Source organism: Lontra canadensis, unplaced genomic scaffold (genome assembly GCF_010015895.1).
Source record: "Lontra canadensis isolate GAN:19392208 unplaced genomic scaffold, GSC_riverotter_1.0 scaffold356, whole genome shotgun sequence".
Classification (NCBI taxonomy): domain Eukaryota; kingdom Metazoa; phylum Chordata; class Mammalia; order Carnivora; family Mustelidae; genus Lontra; species Lontra canadensis.
Window position 1 is genome coordinate 79,750 of NW_022631350.1, and position 17,073 is coordinate 96,822.

A 17,073-nucleotide genomic window follows, 5' to 3' on the forward strand; every position below is an offset into this window, starting at 1 on the left:
GGGGAGAGCAGGAGGGACAGGGGGCTGCCCCAGGGGCTCAGAGAGCTGTCAGAGCTTGTGCAGGTGAGCAGGGGAGGGGGGAGAGCAGCAAGGGCAGGAGCTGCCCCAGGAGCCCCGGGGAGGAAGGCAGGACTCCAGGCCGGAGCTCTGGGGCTGCTGCGCACTGTCAGCAGCAACATACAGAGACCCCGAGGGCAAGAGAATCCCTGCCCTCGGGCCGGTGGCCTGGCATCTGGGGCCCGGTGGACAAGGTAGGGTGGAAACTATGGCCAGGTGGAAGGTGTCTGGGGAGGAAGGCCCAGGGGTGGCCACCTTTGAGGGGATGAGGGGAACCCGTTCTTTGGTCCCGGGGTGCGAGCCCTGTTCGGAGGCTCGTGGGGACGAGGAACAGAGAGGTGGACATGTCACACCCTGTGGGGAGGCCCGGCGCAGCAGACCCAGTGGAGGAGAGAGCATGGGGCCCGACCAGAGCTTGACGCAGGGCAGCCAGCCTGGGGTGTGGCGGGAGGGAATGCAGGACCAGAGGGGAGAGGCTGGCTGGGACCAGGGCTCTGAGATGCTGAGGTGCTGGTCCCACACAGGACAGGACAGCCAGGGCAGCGCAAGGCTCCCCTCCACGCTGAGGGGCAACAGGCTCAGGAAAATGTCGGCTGAAGGGCTCCGTGGAGAGCAAGGAGCTTGACAGGCCCCAGAGCGGGGATGGCCCGAGCCGGGGACACTGGCTGGGCAGGCCCTCAGTGAACTCGGGGGGCCATGCCACGAAGGCCTGAGGAGGGTCTGATGGGTTCGGGGCAGGGACGGGGCCCGGGGCCCGGCTGCTTGGGCTGCAGAGCCGACCCAGAAGACGTGGGGCCCTGAGGGGCAGTGGCCGTGCGTGGACGTCTCCACTGGTCCAAGGCACAATCCGGTGGGGACAGCAGGGCAATGGGCTCAGGGGGCCAGCAGGAGCCAGCTGCGAGCAGGGGCCACAGGTCAGGGCTCCGACAGGCTTGGTCAGGCCGGACACCCAGAGGAAGCTTGAGTGGGGACCCAGGGCCAGAGGCCCAGGAGACTCTGACCCAGGTGGTCACCCAGCCCTGACCAGGCTGATGAGTCCAGCACCTGTGGCCGCAGAGAGCCAGGCCAGGCAGCTGGTCTAAAGACGTCCAGGAAGCACATGGGTGCTGGGCCCTGGACGCCCCAGACCTGGGCACCTGCTGTCCTGCCCTGATAGTCGCAGGGGAGAGACCCTGGTGGTCACACAACCTCCTCTCTTGCAGCTTCCACCACGGCGCCATCGGTTTTCCCACTGGCCCCCAGCTGCGGGGCCACCTCCGGATCCACAGTGGCCCTGGCCTGCCTGGTGTCTGGCTACTTCCCTGAGCCTGTCACTGTGTCCTGGAACTCCGGCTCCGTGACCAGCGGCGTGCACACCTTCCCGTCCGTCCTGCAGTCCTCGGGGCTCTACTCTCTCAGCAGCATGGTGACCGTGCCCTCCAGCAGGTGGGCCAGCGACACCTTCATCTGCAACGTGGCCCACCCAGCCAGTAACACCAAGGTGGACAAGAAAGGTAAGAGGACGGGCCTCAGGGAGGGTGTCCACTCGGACACAGGCCAGGTCACCTGGCCAGCCTGGACCCCAGGGCACAGGGGAGGCACCACTGTCTGCCTCACCTGCAGGCCTCCCAATTGAGGGAGGAGATCCTCTGGGTGTTGGTATCCAGCGGCTTACCCCCCACTCCAGTCCCTGGTCTGGGAACCGCCTAAGACCTGGCCGTCACCTATGCCCACCCCAACCTGTGCCCAGCCCAGACACCCAGTAATGCCCAGTCTGCTCTCTCTGCAGTGACCAAAAGAGAACCTACTGACCCATCCAAATGTCCCCAATGTCCAGGTGAGTCAGCAGGCCTTTCCCTGCACCCCAAGCAGAAGGCCTGGTGAGGGCAACGGATGTCCAAGAGGAAGGCCACCCACTATCTACCCCTGTGCTCTGTCTCCCTCGTAGGCTCTTATATGCTGGGAGGACCTTCGGTCTTCATCTTCCCCCCAAAACCCAGGGACGTCCTCAGGATGGCCCACACCCCCGAGGTCACATGCATGGTGGTGGACCTGGCCCAAGAAGACCCTGAGGTCCAGATCAGCTGGTTCGTGGACAACCAGGAGGTGCACACGGCCAAAACGAACCCACGTGAGCAGCAGTTCAACAGCACCTTCCGTGTGGTCAGTGTCCTCCCCATCCAGCACCAGGACTGGCTCAAGGGGAAGGTCTTCAAGTGCAAGGTCAACAACAAAGCTCTCCCATCCCCCATTGAGAAGACCATCTCCAAGGCCAGAGGTGAGCAGCAGGGTGGCTGGGGAGCAGGGAGGGTCAAAGAGGGGGTCTTGCAGACCAAGCGCAGACCTCCACCCTCCGAGTGACCAACTGTGCTGACCTCTGACCCCACAGGGGATCCCCAGCAGCCCAGTGTGTATGTCATGCCCCCACCCCGGGACGAGATGACTAAGAACACCGTCAGTATCACCTGCCTGGTCAAAGACTTCTACCCACCTGACATTGATGTGGAGTGGCAGAGCAGCGGCCAGCAGTTACCAGAGGCCAGTGTCCGAACAACCGCGCCCCAGCTGGATGCGGACGGCAGCTACTTCCTCTACAGCAAGCTCTCGGTGGACAAGGCGCGCTGGCAGCGGGGAGACGTCTTCACGTGTGCGGTGCTGCATGAAGCCCTACACAACCACCACACACAGAAGTCCATCTCCCAGTCTCCGGGTAAATGAGCAACACGCCCGGCCCCCCAGCAAGCCCCCCACCCACAGGCTCTTGGGGTCCCACGAGGATGCCGGAGCCCCCACCCCTGTGTACATACCTCCCAGGCAGGTGCCCCTGCATGAAATAAAGCACCCAGCACTGCCCTGGGACCAAGCGACGCTGTCATGGTTCTTTCCGAGGCAGAGCTCAGGACACTGGGGTCTCTGGGCGGCAGGGACAGCCCGGCTCAGAGGCCAAGGGGTCACCGTTGGTGGGAGAGAGCGGGTCCCACAGGGGCCTGGACTCCGAGTGGGCAGGTCTGCACAGGCTGCCACAGCATGTGGCCAGGAGTCGCCTGAGGCAGGACAGGGGACTTTGCCAGAGGTGGCCGCCACTCCGGGCCGTCCCTGCAACCAGGAGCTACCCGGGGCTGCAGGGTGTGGTCAGGGATCACAGAAGGCCCTCCGGAGCCCTCAGGAAAGTGAGCGCACACTCTTTCCCACTTCTGTACCAGCCCAAGTTCTGGGCGACCCTGGCCTGTCCTCCTGCCCTGGGCGCCCTGGGCCTCCTGAGACTCTGCGTGGTTGCTCTGTGCCAACACAGAGGACGCGCCTCCCCCGTGTGTGGGGATGGGCCCTCCTTTGCCCTCAGGCACTCCACAAACAGGCTCCCGCCCTCTCCCAGGTGTGGGGGTCCTGCCTGGGGCCAGGCCTGTCCACTCGTGGGGACACTCAACCTCGAACCCCAAAGGGGCAGAGGCAGGCGGCCCTGAGCTCCCATGGAGGGGACCATCCCAGATGCCCACCTGGACGCTGAGTCCAGACCCACGGAAAACAAGCCCGTCCCACAGAGAAGCCCCATCTTCGCACACGCGATCACACACACACACATGCGTGCATACACACATGTGCGTGCACACAGCCACGCGCGTGTGCACGCCTGCATTGTGGCATGCTTGCATGCGTGTGCACCCGTGTGTGCACACGAGCACTGCACGCACAGGCATGCACGCTCGCGTGTGCACTACAGACACACGTGTGTGCACACACAGGCATGCACGTACACACACAGGCCTCACACACAGGCCTCACATGGGACGACCCGCATGGGCCCAGACCAGAGCCGGTCTTGGGAACCCTCACCGTGGACACCAGCCCATCCACACCCCCTCCAGCACCCATCGGCTTCTGAGCAACTCATCCACACACGGACCACACTGACCTGCCCCCCGGCCCCAGGGCACTGCACCCCCTCCCAACATCCACAAAACCCCACACCCAGCTTGTCCTGATACTCCCACCCACTCCTCCTCTCGGACACTCCCCGACACTGACCAGCCCTTCCCTGGGCTCTCCAGCCCCCCCTCGCCTTCTGGACCTGGCCCCCAGGGGAAGAGGACATGTGCCGGTCAGGGCGCCTTCCCCCAGGAGGGGCCCAGCACAGGGCAGAGCAGAGAGGGAGGGGGTCCCCCACCGACCAGACCCAAGCTGGAGAGCCGGGGGTGCTGAGGCTGGCGCCTGAGGTTGCAGAGGGCTGTGACTGTCCCCCAGGGAATCGCCCCTGGGGCAGGCACAGCACTGACCACCCCCTTCCTGTCCAGAGCTGCTCCTGGACGACAGCTGTGCCGAGGACCAGGATGGGGAGCTGGACGGGCTGTGGACCACCATCTCAATCTTCATCACCCTCTTCCTGCTCAGCGTGTGCTACAGCGCCACTGTGACCCTCTTTAAGGTGGGCGTCCCCACACGTCCCCTCACTGCAGCCTGCTGTCCCCGTGCTGTCCCCACACTATCCACGTGCTGTCCCCATCTGTCCACACGCTGTCCACACGCTGTCCAAATGCTGCCCATATGCTGTCCCCATGCCATCCTCACACTGTCCCCATGTTGTCCCCATGCTGTCCTCGACTGTCCCCTCACTTCGGCTCACTCTCCCTACACTGTCCCCATGCTATTCCCATGCTGACCCCATGGTAGCCACACACTGACCCAGAATTGTCCCCATGTGGTCCCCATGCTGTCCCAACACTGTCCTCATGCTGTCTCCACGCTGCACCCATGCTGTCCTATGCTGTCCTCATGATGTCCCAATACTGTTCCCATACTGTCCCCATACTGTCCCCACACTTTCCTCACAGTGACCTCATGTTGTCCAAACACTGTCCACACACTCTCCCCAGCCTTTCCCCAGCCTATCTCTGTGCTGTCCCCCTGATATCCCAATGCTGTCCCCATGCTGTCCACACACTTTCCCCATATTGTTCCCACACTGATCCCATGCCAAACCTATGCTAACCAGACACTATCCCCATGCTGTCCTCACACTGTTCCCTCACTGACACACACTGTCCCCGTGTTGTCCCCACGCTGTTCCCACGTTGTCCCCACACTGTCCACTTGCTATCCCCTCAGTGACCCAACAGTGGCCCCCACCCTGTCCCCACATTGACTCCATGCTGTTCCTATGCTATCCCCAAGCTGTCTTCACACTGTCCCCTACATGTCCCAATGCAATCCCTATACAGTCCCTATGCTGACCCCACACTCTATCCTCCCTGTCCCCTTACTGTCTCCACACTGACCCCACATGTCCCCTCACTGTCCACATGCAGTCCCTTCACATGCCCATGTTGTCCCCACACTGACCCAAAACTGTCTGCACGCTGTCCCCTGGTTAAACCATTCTGACCCACCCCACACTGTACCCATACTATGGCCCACTGTCCATATGCAGTCCCTTCACATCTCCATGCTGTCCCCACACTGTCCTCATACTGTCCCCACATGATGGCCCAGTGTCTCCACACTGTCCCCATGATGACCCCATGCTGTCCCATCACTGTCCCAAAGTCCCCAGCTGTTTCCATGCTGTCCACACATTGTCCTCTCACTGTCCCATCACTGTCCCCATGATGACCCCTCACTGTCCCCACACTGTCCCCATGATGACCCCTCACTGTCCCCACACGATGGACCACTGTCCCCACACTGTCCCTCGCTGTTCCCCCACTGTCCCCACATAGTCCCCTCATTGTCCCCACACTGTCCCCAGACTGTGCCCATGATGACTCCTCACTGTCCCCACACAATGAGCACTGTCCCCACACTGTCCCCTTGTTCTGCCCTCGCTATCCCCACACTGTACCCAGTCCTCACGCTGTCCTCATGATGACCCCATGCTGCCCCATCACTGTCACCACAGTCCCCAGCTGTCCCCATGCTGTCCACACATTGTCCCCACATTGTCCCCACATTGTCCGTCACTGTCCCCTCACTGTCCACTCGACGTCCCTTCACTGCCCCTCACTGTCCCCACCCTGTCCCCTCACGGTCCCCACACTGTCCAGTGGCTGTCCCCATGCTGTCCGCTTGCAGTCCCCATGCTGCCCCTCACCGCTCCCTCACTGTCCCCACACTGTCCCCACACTGTCCTATCACTATTGCCACATGGTCCCCTTGCTATCCCCTTGCTGTCGCCATGCTGTCCCCTCGCTGTCCCCTCGCTGTCCCCGCACTGTCCCCTCACTGCCCCATTGTGGTCCCCTCGCTGTCCCCACACTGTCTCTTCGATGTCCCCTCACTGTCCCCACCCTGTCCCCTCACCGTCCCCACACTGTCCAGTGGCTGTCCCCACGATGTCCGCTCGCAGTCCCCACGCTGTCCACTCACCACCCCTCGCTATCCCCACACTGTCCCCACACTGTCCCCTCACTGCCCCATCGTGGTCCCCTCGCTGTCCCCTTCTGCCCCCTCACTTCGCCCTCGCTGTCCCTACACTGTCCCTTCACTGTCTCCTCGCTGTCCCCTCGCTGTCCCCACGCTGTACCCACACTGTCCCCTCACTGCCCCATTGTGGTCCCCTCGCTGTCCCCTTCTGTCCCCTCGCTGCCCCTTCGCTGCCCCCACACTGTCCCTTCACTGTCCCCTCGCTGTCCCATCGCTATTGCCACATGGTCCCCTTGCTATCCACTGGCTGTCGCCATGCTGTCCACTTGCTGTCCCCTCGCTGTCCCCTCACTGCCCCTCACTGTCCCCACCCTGTCCCCTCACCGTCCCCACACTGTCCAGTGGCTGTCCCCACGCTTTCCGCTCGCAGTCCCCACGCTGCCCACTCACCACCCCCTCGCTGTCCCCACACTGTCTCCGCAATGTCCCATCGTGGTCCCCTCGCTGCCCCCTCGCTGTCCCGGCTCTGTCCCTTCGCTGTCCCCTCACTGTCCGCATGCCGTCCCCACCAGGACCGCCAGCCCTCTAGCGGTCCCGGGGGTGGGGCCCAGCTCCGGCGGGAGGCGGTGGGCGGTCCCGGGGTCCCGGCCACGCTCACGCCCACGCCCGCGCCCGCCCGCTGCAGGTGAAGTGGATCTTCTCCTCGGTGGTGCAGCTGAAGCACACAATCGTCCCCGACTACCGGAACATGATCGGCCAGGGGGCCTAGGGCCGGTCCTCGTGGCGGGTGTCCAGGGCTGCCCTCGACCCCCCACGGGAACCGGCTGCATCGGTTCGTGCCGCCCGGCCTGCTGCCAGGCCTGCCCCTCTGACCTCCCAGAGCGCCACCCTCCGACCTCACAGCCGCCCTGGACCTGACCTCCACCCTCGGGGTTGCCGGGCACCGTGGGCTGCTCCTGCCCCTGACGCCCCGTTTGGAGACTCCACCGGACAGCAGGCTGCGCCCCCAACCTGAGCTGATGGACACTGCTCACCCCTCCTCGGCGGCCACCAAGTCACTGCTGGGGCCGCGTGGACACTGACCCATCAGGGCAGGATGGCCCTCACCAGCACGGCCCCGGGGTCACGTGCACGGTCATCCTGGAGGCGGCAGAGGGCTGGCAGTCCCAGCGTCCATCGGGGCAGGGACCGGCCTCCATGCAAACCCCATCGAGGCCGGGCTCCAGGAGGCAGGACATCCCCAGAGCAGGCATGTTGTCTCAGATCCTGAGGAGCCCATGGGCCACCATCACCCCACAGAGAGGCTTCCGGTGTGCCACGGATGGTCAGTCAGACCTTCTCCACTGGAGGAGATGTGCAGAGGAGGGCCCAGGCCTGTGGCCACTGCAGGACCCCCCCCCCGGGGACAGGGGAAAGGAGTGACGGCAGCCAGACTGGCCTCCTGCAGAGGGGTCTGGTGACCTGGTCCCCAGACGGGTGGGACGCAGCCTCAGTGGACAGAGCTGGGCAGGTGCGGAGAGGCCAGGACAGCAGGCCCAGCCTGCACCCTCCTGTGACCAGGACCCGAGTCACGCTGGGCGGAAATGCCTGCTTGCTCCGGGCAGCTGGGGGCAGAGACAAGACGACCAGAGAGAGTGCCCATGGCCTTGGGGCCTGACCCAGGCAGACGCCTAGGACTGGTTCTCCACCCGGCCTTTGAACGAGTGCCCGATCGGAGCCCCGACACGGGAGAGACGACCACGCAGGGGAGGAGAAGCAGGGCCCCCCATGCCCCTGGGAGAGAATGCACACCCATCACTCAGAGGACACCCGCTGCTGTAGCTTGGGTAGCTTGATTGCTTCTTGTGAAATTTCTGAAGCGTGAAAATGTCCTTTACTGTTTCTTCTCTTTTTCTTTAACGGCAATAAAATATCCTGAAAAATTCCATAACTTGCTGGGAAAAGTCTTCCTGTGTTCATGCTCCTGGTGAAGTCCCCGCCTGGCCACACCGTGCTTTGGCTCCCTCCCGCCATGGGGGGCCAGGACCCCCACAGCCCCAGGCGCTCCCGGTGGGTGAGGAAGGCATCCAGGAACAGTGCAGGCCCAGGGGCCACGTGGTGCTGGGTGCAGGAGGGGCTGCCAGCCCCGGCCGTGGGCAGAAGCAAGAGGCATGTGTTGGGTGTGTATTAGCCAGCTCGGGCGGCCAGACAAAAGAGCCACCGTCTGGTGGCTGCAACCACATGCGTTTCTGCTTTCACAATCTTGGAAGCCAGCGGGAGAGATGCAGACCTCTCCTGGGGCCTCTGCCCCTGTGCTCACATGGCCAGCCCTCTGTGCATGTCTGTGCCCTCATCATCTGCTCTTACAAGAACAAGAGGCCATACTGAGGACCAGCCACACTGGATTGGATGAATGACCTCCTTCTACCCTATCACCTCTTCAAAGACCCCGTCTCCAAATACCATCACATTCCAAGGTCCTGGGGTCAAGGCTTCAAGTCTTGAATTTGGGGGACATGATTTAGGTTGGCCATGGGACAGAAAGCAGGTGTCCAGAACATTCCAACCCTCAGGGACCCTGGGGGCTCTAGGCTACTGCCCTCAGTGCCTCAGTATCCTCAGTACCACACCCTCTATCCCCTTCACCCTACACTTCTACCTAGAAGCCAGTCGGCCAATGGGCCACACAGACTGCCCAGCCCCCTCTTCCTCTCGGTCCCAGGGCTACCTCCACTCCCATCTCCTGGACCACAGATCAGCCTCCATCCCACCTGCCTCTCATGGGAATGCCAGCATCTCCCACAACTGGGGACCCCGTGCCCTCCTGGATGAGCACCAGGCCCTTGGCACAACTGTGCCCTCACCCTCAGGGCTAGAATGCCAATTCTGCGAAAACTACCTCCCACCAGGCACTGAGGCTCCCACCTGCGACCCTCCAATATTGTCCTACAACATGGAACCAAGAGGAGGTGGATGAGAGGTAGGAGATAGAGACCCAGAGTAACAGAACCGGGAGGAAGGAGATGAGAGGTAGGACACAGAGACACAACCCTACAAGTACAGCTGAACTAAGCTAGAGGCAGACGCATAGACCTAGAGGACTCCTTTCCGGGAACTGGCTCATTGCCTGTGGGCATCGACCAGCACATCGGGAACCTGCAGGGCCGCCCAGCAGCCTGGAATCTCAGGTAGGAGCTAACACTGCAGTCTTGGTGCAGAACTCCTTCTTCTCCAGGAAACCTCGGGCTTTGTTCTTCAGTCCCTCGACTGCTTGGATGAGGCCCACCCACATTATGGAGGACCATGTCCTCTCCCTGAAGTGCACTGATTTCCCTGCACAGGTAGGATGCTGTCTGCTTGAATAGCCTGGCTGGTGAGCGTGGGAGACTGACGGTCACTCGGACCTCCTCTCGCTCCGTGCTCACAATGCGAGAGGTGGGGCCACTGTCACTGTCTTACCTGGAAGAAACTGCAGCCTCGGAGAGCCTCAGCCCCTGCCTGCGGGTAGCGTACCAGGTTTTGCACCATGTCTTCTGACCACAGCGCTCATGCACTGTCCACACTACGTCTTTGAGGGGCAGCAGAACAACCTCCTGATCCAATCCCTGCCTTTGGGGACCGTCACTGCCCCCCATACAACCCTCACAAACCTCCTGAAGCCCACCAGCCCTTACGCTTCTGCAGGTTGCACCAATGTGAGACCTGACGTCAACCTTCTACTGCCTCCTGACCTCCTGGAAGCTCTCTACCCTAAGCATCTACTCAGACACACACCTGTCAGCTTCTTCTATTCCCATGCACACACCTCTAACTGCATCTCACACATGTACACCCCTACCAGCAGGCTCCTGGGACCCAGCTGATCCCACCCTCCTCCCTCACTGGGAGGGAACCATCTGTCCACCTGACCCTTGCATACCTAGTGTGACATCCATGGGCCCAAGTTGCAAAATCATCAGCATTGGGATGAGGGAAGGACAGGATGGACTGAAAGTTTGTATCCCAAAATTTGTGTGTGAAATCCTAACCCTAAGTGTGATGGTGTTAGGAGGTGAGGCTTTCAGTGACCTAGGGTCATAAGGGTTCAGTCCCAAAAATGGGATGAGTGCCCTTATGAAAAAGGGAGCTCCCTTGCCACTCCCACCATGAGAAGATGCAGAAGGAAGATACAGTCCATGAGCTGGGAAGCAGGCCTCCAAGGACACTATGTTTGAATGAACCTGATAGGGGATTTCCAGCTTCCAGAACTATGAGATACAAAGTCCCTTGTCTGTATGTCTGTGGTCACTGACAGAGACGCCAGATATGCTGACACATGAGTCATCTGGACATGTGGACCTGGACAAATGGTTGTCTCTGAGGCCCCCTGGCCTGGTCACCCAACCCCAGGACCAAGGTCAGCCAACCACCATGGAGTTGCTTTAAATTTGACAATTTTCAGAGACTATGAGACAGAATTCTCAAGAGTAAAAGAAACTAGAGAAAACAGATGAGAGATAAGACACAGAGACACACAGTAACAAAACTAAGAGGACACAGAGCAAAGGTAAGAGATACAGACTCACACTAACAGAACCTAGAGTAGACAGAAGACAAGTAAGAGATAGAGATCCACAGTAACAGAATATAGAGGACACAGATGAGAAGTAAAAGCTGGGGACCAATAGTAATAGAACCAAGAGAAGATAGAAGACAAGTAAGAGATAGAAACACACAGTTACAAAACCTAGAGGAGACAGAATACAGGTAAGAGAAAGAGACCCACAGTAAAAGAACCAAGAGGAGATAAATGGGAGTTAAGAGATAGAGACCCACAGTAACAGCACCTAGAAGAGACAGAAGGGAGATAAGAAATAGAGAACCACAGTAACAGAATCTAAAGGAGAGAGAACACAGGAAAGAGAGACCCATAGTAACAGATCCAAGAAGAGACAGAAGACAGGTAGGAGATTGAGACCCACAGCAAAAGAACCAAGAGGAGAGATATGGGAGGTAAGAGATAGAGACCCACTGTAGGAGGGGGGGCAAGATGGCAGAGGAATAGGGGACTCCATTTCAATCAGTCTCTTGAATTTAGCTGGATATCTACCAAACCATCATGACACCCGTGAAATCAGCTTGAGGTGTAAGAATAGATATCTGGGTCTCTAAAAGCAGAAAAACACCACCATCCTAAGGCAGGAAGGGAGGAGTCATGAATCTGTGGGCAGATATCAGAAGATAAGCAGAAGGGAGAGGGATCAGCCCTAAGTTGGCCCCTGGAAAGTTATATAACGCCTGAGCACAAATGCGTCCCAGGCTGGGGGACTGGGCAATAACTCGCAGAGTGGTATCAGCCAGGAAAGGCTTTATAACAGCACTCAAACAGTATCCAGGAGCTGCAAGGGCACACCCAAGAACCAGGACCACTTCTGGATTTAGAAGCACAAAGGGCAGAGACAAGCTGGGCTTGTGGGTCAACTGCTGAGAAGATTGTTGTGGAGGCGCACCCCTTCTGGGAGGCTGTTTTCAGCAACAGTTACAAAAACGGAGACTGTGTGTTCTGGAGGGTTCGGTGAAGAGCAGAATGTGATTTCTCTGTTCTGTGACAGAGGCCTGGGTGTGGCCATTTCTGTTTTGTTTTGTTCTGAGCCTCAGAATAGACATGGAAAACCACCAGAGAACAAAAGCTCAAAAAACAGGTTTCCACAGAGCCCAGCACCCTGATGCAGGGTGGGGGGTGGCCAAGATAACTCTGCTGAAACAGGGTTGCCTGAGAAATACCACAGCAGCCACGCCCCTGAAGACAGGCTGGAAGAACAAGAAGACGCCAACCCTACGGCCTCCATAAAACTGTAAAACCCCAACACCAGGGGAAAACAGTATGTTTAGCTCCAAGCAATGCCTTATTGCTTATGTATTTTTCAGATACAATGCTTTCTTTTTCTTTTATTCTTTCCCTATGTTTCTTCCCTGTTTTTTCTTCTTACCTTTTTCTCATTTCAAATAGATGTGTAATATAACCTATTTCATAGTAGTTTTTTAACTTGTTCTTTTTCACACTTACATTTTTATATAGATATATGCTTCAATGTGGCCCCTTTTTTCCCTAGTCAATATTACCTTCATATATATATACCAGTTTTATTTTCCCCGTAACTTTGGGTAGTGGTGTCCTCTAACAACAGAGTAAAATACACCCAGGAAGAACTGAAAAACCCTACCTTGCCCACACTGAGAGCTTATAGCCCCCTTCCCCCCATTTTTCTTTTTTCTTCTCTCTTTTTTCTGATTTTTAATTTTTTATTTCTTTTTAATTTTATAGATTTTATTCTTGAGTTTCACTTTGGCTGTTTTTTTCAGTGGTGACTTCCAAACACTCCAGATTTTCCTAGGGTGCATCCTGCCTGGGTCGTGGTTAATATTTTGGACTCCATACATTCTCTCAACCACCCCTCAACAGAATGACTAGGAGGAGGAATTCCCAAAAAAAAAGAAAAGAACCAGAGGCAATGGCCTCTCCCCCAGACGTAATGGGTATGGACATAAGCAAGATGTCAGAGATAGAATTCAGGATAGCAATCATGAAGTCAAGAGCCAGGCTTGAGAAAATCATTAGTGACAAAATAAGAATCTCCTAGGGCAGAAACAACATCTAATCAGGCTGAACTTTAAAATGCTATGAATAAAATGTAGTCTAAACTGGATACTCTAACAGCCAGGATAAATGAGGCAGAAGAACAATTAGTGATCTAAAAGACAAACTGATAGAAAGGAAGGAAGCCAAGGAGGATTGGGATAAACAGCTAAAGTCCTGACTTAGTCCTGAGAACTGACTTAGATTAATGATACCATGAAACATTCCAATGTCAGAATTACTGGGTTCTCTGAGGGGGTGGAGAGAGAGAGAGAAGGGACTAGAAGTTATATTTGAGGAAACTGTAGCTGAGACTTCCCTCATCTGGGGAAGAAACCAAGCATTCATGTCCAAGAGGCAGAGAGGACCCCTCTTAGATCAATGAGAACAGACCAACACCCCAGCATATAACAGTAAAACTTACAGAACTTAGAGCCAAGGAAACCATCCTTAGAGCAGGTAGGGGGAAGAGATTTTTTTACATATGGAGAGAGGACCTCAGAATAACCTCAGAACTGTCCACAGAGACCTGGAAAGCCATAAAGGGCTGGCGAGACATATGCAGGGCACTAAATGAGAAGAGCATGATGAGAAGAACATACTTTATCCAGCAGGGCTGTCATTCAGCATGGATGGAGAGACAAGGAGCTTCCAAGACTGGCAGAAACTCAAAGACGTGACCACCAAGCCATCCCTGCAAGAAATATTCAGGGGGATTCTATAAAAAATGAAAGACCCCAAGAGTAATGTAGACCAGAAATTTACAGAGACAATCAGTAGATATAGGGACTGTACATACAATGGGATGTCACTAAACATGTATCTTTCCGTAGGTTCTCTCAAAGTGAAGGCCTAAATGCTCCCATGAAACAGCACAGGGTTGCAGATTGGATACAAAGACAGGTCCCCTCCATATGCTGTCTACAAGGGATTCATTTTGGACTTGAAGTCATCTACAGACTGAAAGTGAGGGGATGGAGAACCATGCCAACATACCTCACAAGAAATCTGTGGTAGCAATTCTCACATCAGAAAAATCAGAATTTAATTTAAGCCAAAGACTGTATTAAGATAGGCAGAGGGACACTATATCATACTGAAGAGAGTTATCCAACAAGAAAATCTAACATGTGTCTGTTAGCCATTTGGATGTCTTCTTTTAAAAATTTACTTTATTTTTATTATTTTTTATTATGTTACATTTGTCACCATACCGTACATCATTAGCTTTTTTTTTTCTTACATTTTTAAATTGGAGTCTTCATTGTTGAATTATAAGAGTTCTTTACATACTCTGCAGACAAATCCCTTATCATGTATATGATTTACAAAATATTTTCTCCCATTCTCTGGCTTGTCTTTTCACTTTCTTGCTTTCTTTTATTGTGTTATATTAGTCACCACAAAATACATCGTTAGTGTTTGATGCAGTGTTCCAAGATTCATTGTTTATGTGCAACACCCAGTGCTCCCTGCAATCCATGCCCTCCTTAACCCTTAAGTCCCACCTTAATACCCACCACTAGGCTCACCATCCACTCCCTCTAAAACCCTCATTCTAAAATCCACATTCTCTCAGCGTTCCTCTTCGACTCTGATTTCCCCCCTTCATTCTTCCCTTCCTTCTACCACTGTCCTCCATGTTATTCCTTATGCTCCACAAATAAGTGAAACCATATGATAATTGACTCTCTCTGCTTGACTTATTTCACTCAGCATAATCTCCTCCAGTCCCATCCATGTTAATACAAAAGTGGGTATTCATGCTTTCTGATGGAGGCATAATACTCCATAGTGTATATGGACCACATCTTCCTTATCCATTCATCCGTTGAAGGGCATCTTGGCTCTTTCCACAGTTTGGCGACCGTGGCCATTGCTGCTATGAACATTGGGGTAGAGATGGCCCTTCTTTTCACTAAATCTGTATCTTTGGGGTAAATACCCAGTAGTGCAATTGCAGGCTCATAGGGAAGCTCTATTTTTAATTGTTGGAGGAACCTCCACAGTGTTTTCCAAAGTGGCTGCACCAACTTGCATTCCCACCAACAGTGTAAGAGGATTCCCCTTTCTCCACATCCTCTCCAACATTTATTGTTTCTTTCCTTGTTAATTTTTGTCATTCTAACTGGAGGGCATGTATTGCATAGAGGATTGGGTGTTATATGCAAACGATGAATCATGCAATGCTACATCAAAAACTAATGATATACTGTATGGTGACTAACATAACATAATTTTTTTTAAAAAAAGAAAATCTTACTACCCATTTTTCTACCACTCTAAAAAGAAATACAAACTAACAATTGTAAATATCTGATTCCCCCAACATGGGAGCAGCTAACTACATAAACCAGCTGCTAATCAAAATAAAGAATCATATTATAATAAAACTTTAATAGTAGGAGATTTTAACATTCTAATCTCAGCATTGGGCAGATCATCTAAGCAGATCAACAAGAAACAAGAGCCTTGAAAGACACACTGGACCACTTGGACTTCGTAAATATATACAGAGCATTCCATCCTAACACAACAGAATACTCATTCCTTTTTTTTTTTTTTTTAGTGATATATAGAGAATTTCTTTTTTTTTTTTTAAGCACAGTGCACTTTCTTTTTTTTTTTTTTTCAGTGTTCCAGAATATTCATTCTTCTCAAATACACATGGAACTTTCTCTAGAATAGATCACATACTGGGTCACAAATCAGGTCTCAGCCAATTCAAAAAAAACTGAAATTATTCCTTTATGTTATCAGAGTACAGTGTCTTGACATGGGAAGTCAATCAGAAAAAAAAAATTGGAAGGAACTCAAATACTGGGAAGTTAAAGAGCATCTGTTAGAGAATGATTGGGTCAAACAAGTAATTTAAGAAGAAATTAAATAATTCCTGCAAAGTAATGAGAACAAAAACACTTCAGTCCAAAATCTATGGGATACTGCAAAGGTGGTCCTAAGAGGGAAATACATAGCCATCCAAGCTTCTCTTAGAAAATTAGAAAAATCCCAAATGCACAAGCTAACCTTACCTTAAAAAGCAGGAGACAGAAGAGCAAATAAAACTTAAACTGAGCAGGAGAAAAGAAATATAAAGATTACAGCAGAGATCAGTGAAATAGAAATCAGAAAAACAGTAGAACAGATCAACAAAACTAGAAGCTTGTTCTTTGAAAGAATTGATAAGATTGATAAACCAAGGCACCTGCATGGCTCAGTTGGTTAAGCAACTGCCTTCAGCTCAGGTCATAATCCCAGAGTCCTGGGATCGAGCCCCACGTCAGGCTCCTTGCTCAGCAGGAAGCCTGCTTCTCCCTCTCACTCTGCCTGCTACTTCCCCCTGTTTGTGCTCTCTCTCTCTCTCTGTGTCAAATAAATAAATAAATTTTTAAAAAAATAAGATTGATAAACCACTGTCCAGACTTATACAAAAGAAAAGAAAAAGGACCCAAATTAATAAAATCATGAATAAGAGGGAAGACATCACAACTAATACCAAGGAAATAGAAACAATTATTAAAAATTATTATCAGCAACTATACACCGACAAATTAAGCAAACTGGAAGAAATGGTTGCATTCCTGGAAACTTATAAATGACCAAGACTGAAACAGGAAAAAAATAGACAACCTGAATAGACCAATAACCAGTAATGAAATCGAAGCAGTAATCAAAACCTCCCAAAAAACAAAAGTCCAGGGCCTGATGGATTCCCATGGGTATTGTACCAAACATTTAAAGCAGAAATAATAATTATTCTACCGAAGTTGTTTCAAAAAATAGAAACAGAAGGGAAACTTCCAAATTCTTTCTTTGAGGCCAACATTACCCTGATCCTCAAGCCAGACAATGATCCATCAAAAAGAAGAATTAAAAACCAATATCCCTGATTAACCTGAATGCCAAAATACTCAACAAGATCCTAGCCAATAGGATCCAACAGTACATGAAAAGGATAATCCACCATGACCAAGTGGGATTTATTCCTGGGATACAAGGGTGGTTCAACATTCACAAATCAATCAGTGTGAAAGAACACATCAATAAAAGAAAAACAAGAACTGTATGAGCCTCTCAATTGATGCAGA

At 53.6% G+C, this 17,073-nt stretch overlaps 1 gene segment (V, D, J or C); it reads left to right on the forward strand.

Moving 5' to 3' along the window:
• LOC116862852 overlaps positions 1-8,320 on the forward strand; it is an 8,552-nt gene extending 232 nt beyond the window's left edge. The window contains 6 exon segments of the C gene segment in view: positions 1,260-1,550; positions 1,826-1,873; positions 1,922-2,314; positions 2,426-2,746; positions 4,326-4,456; positions 7,076-8,320. Of these exon segments, the coding sequence occupies positions 1,260-1,550; positions 1,826-1,873; positions 1,922-2,314; positions 2,426-2,746; positions 4,326-4,456; positions 7,076-7,159 (1,268 nt within the window).
• The last annotated feature ends 8,753 nt before the right edge of the window (positions 8,321-17,073 follow it).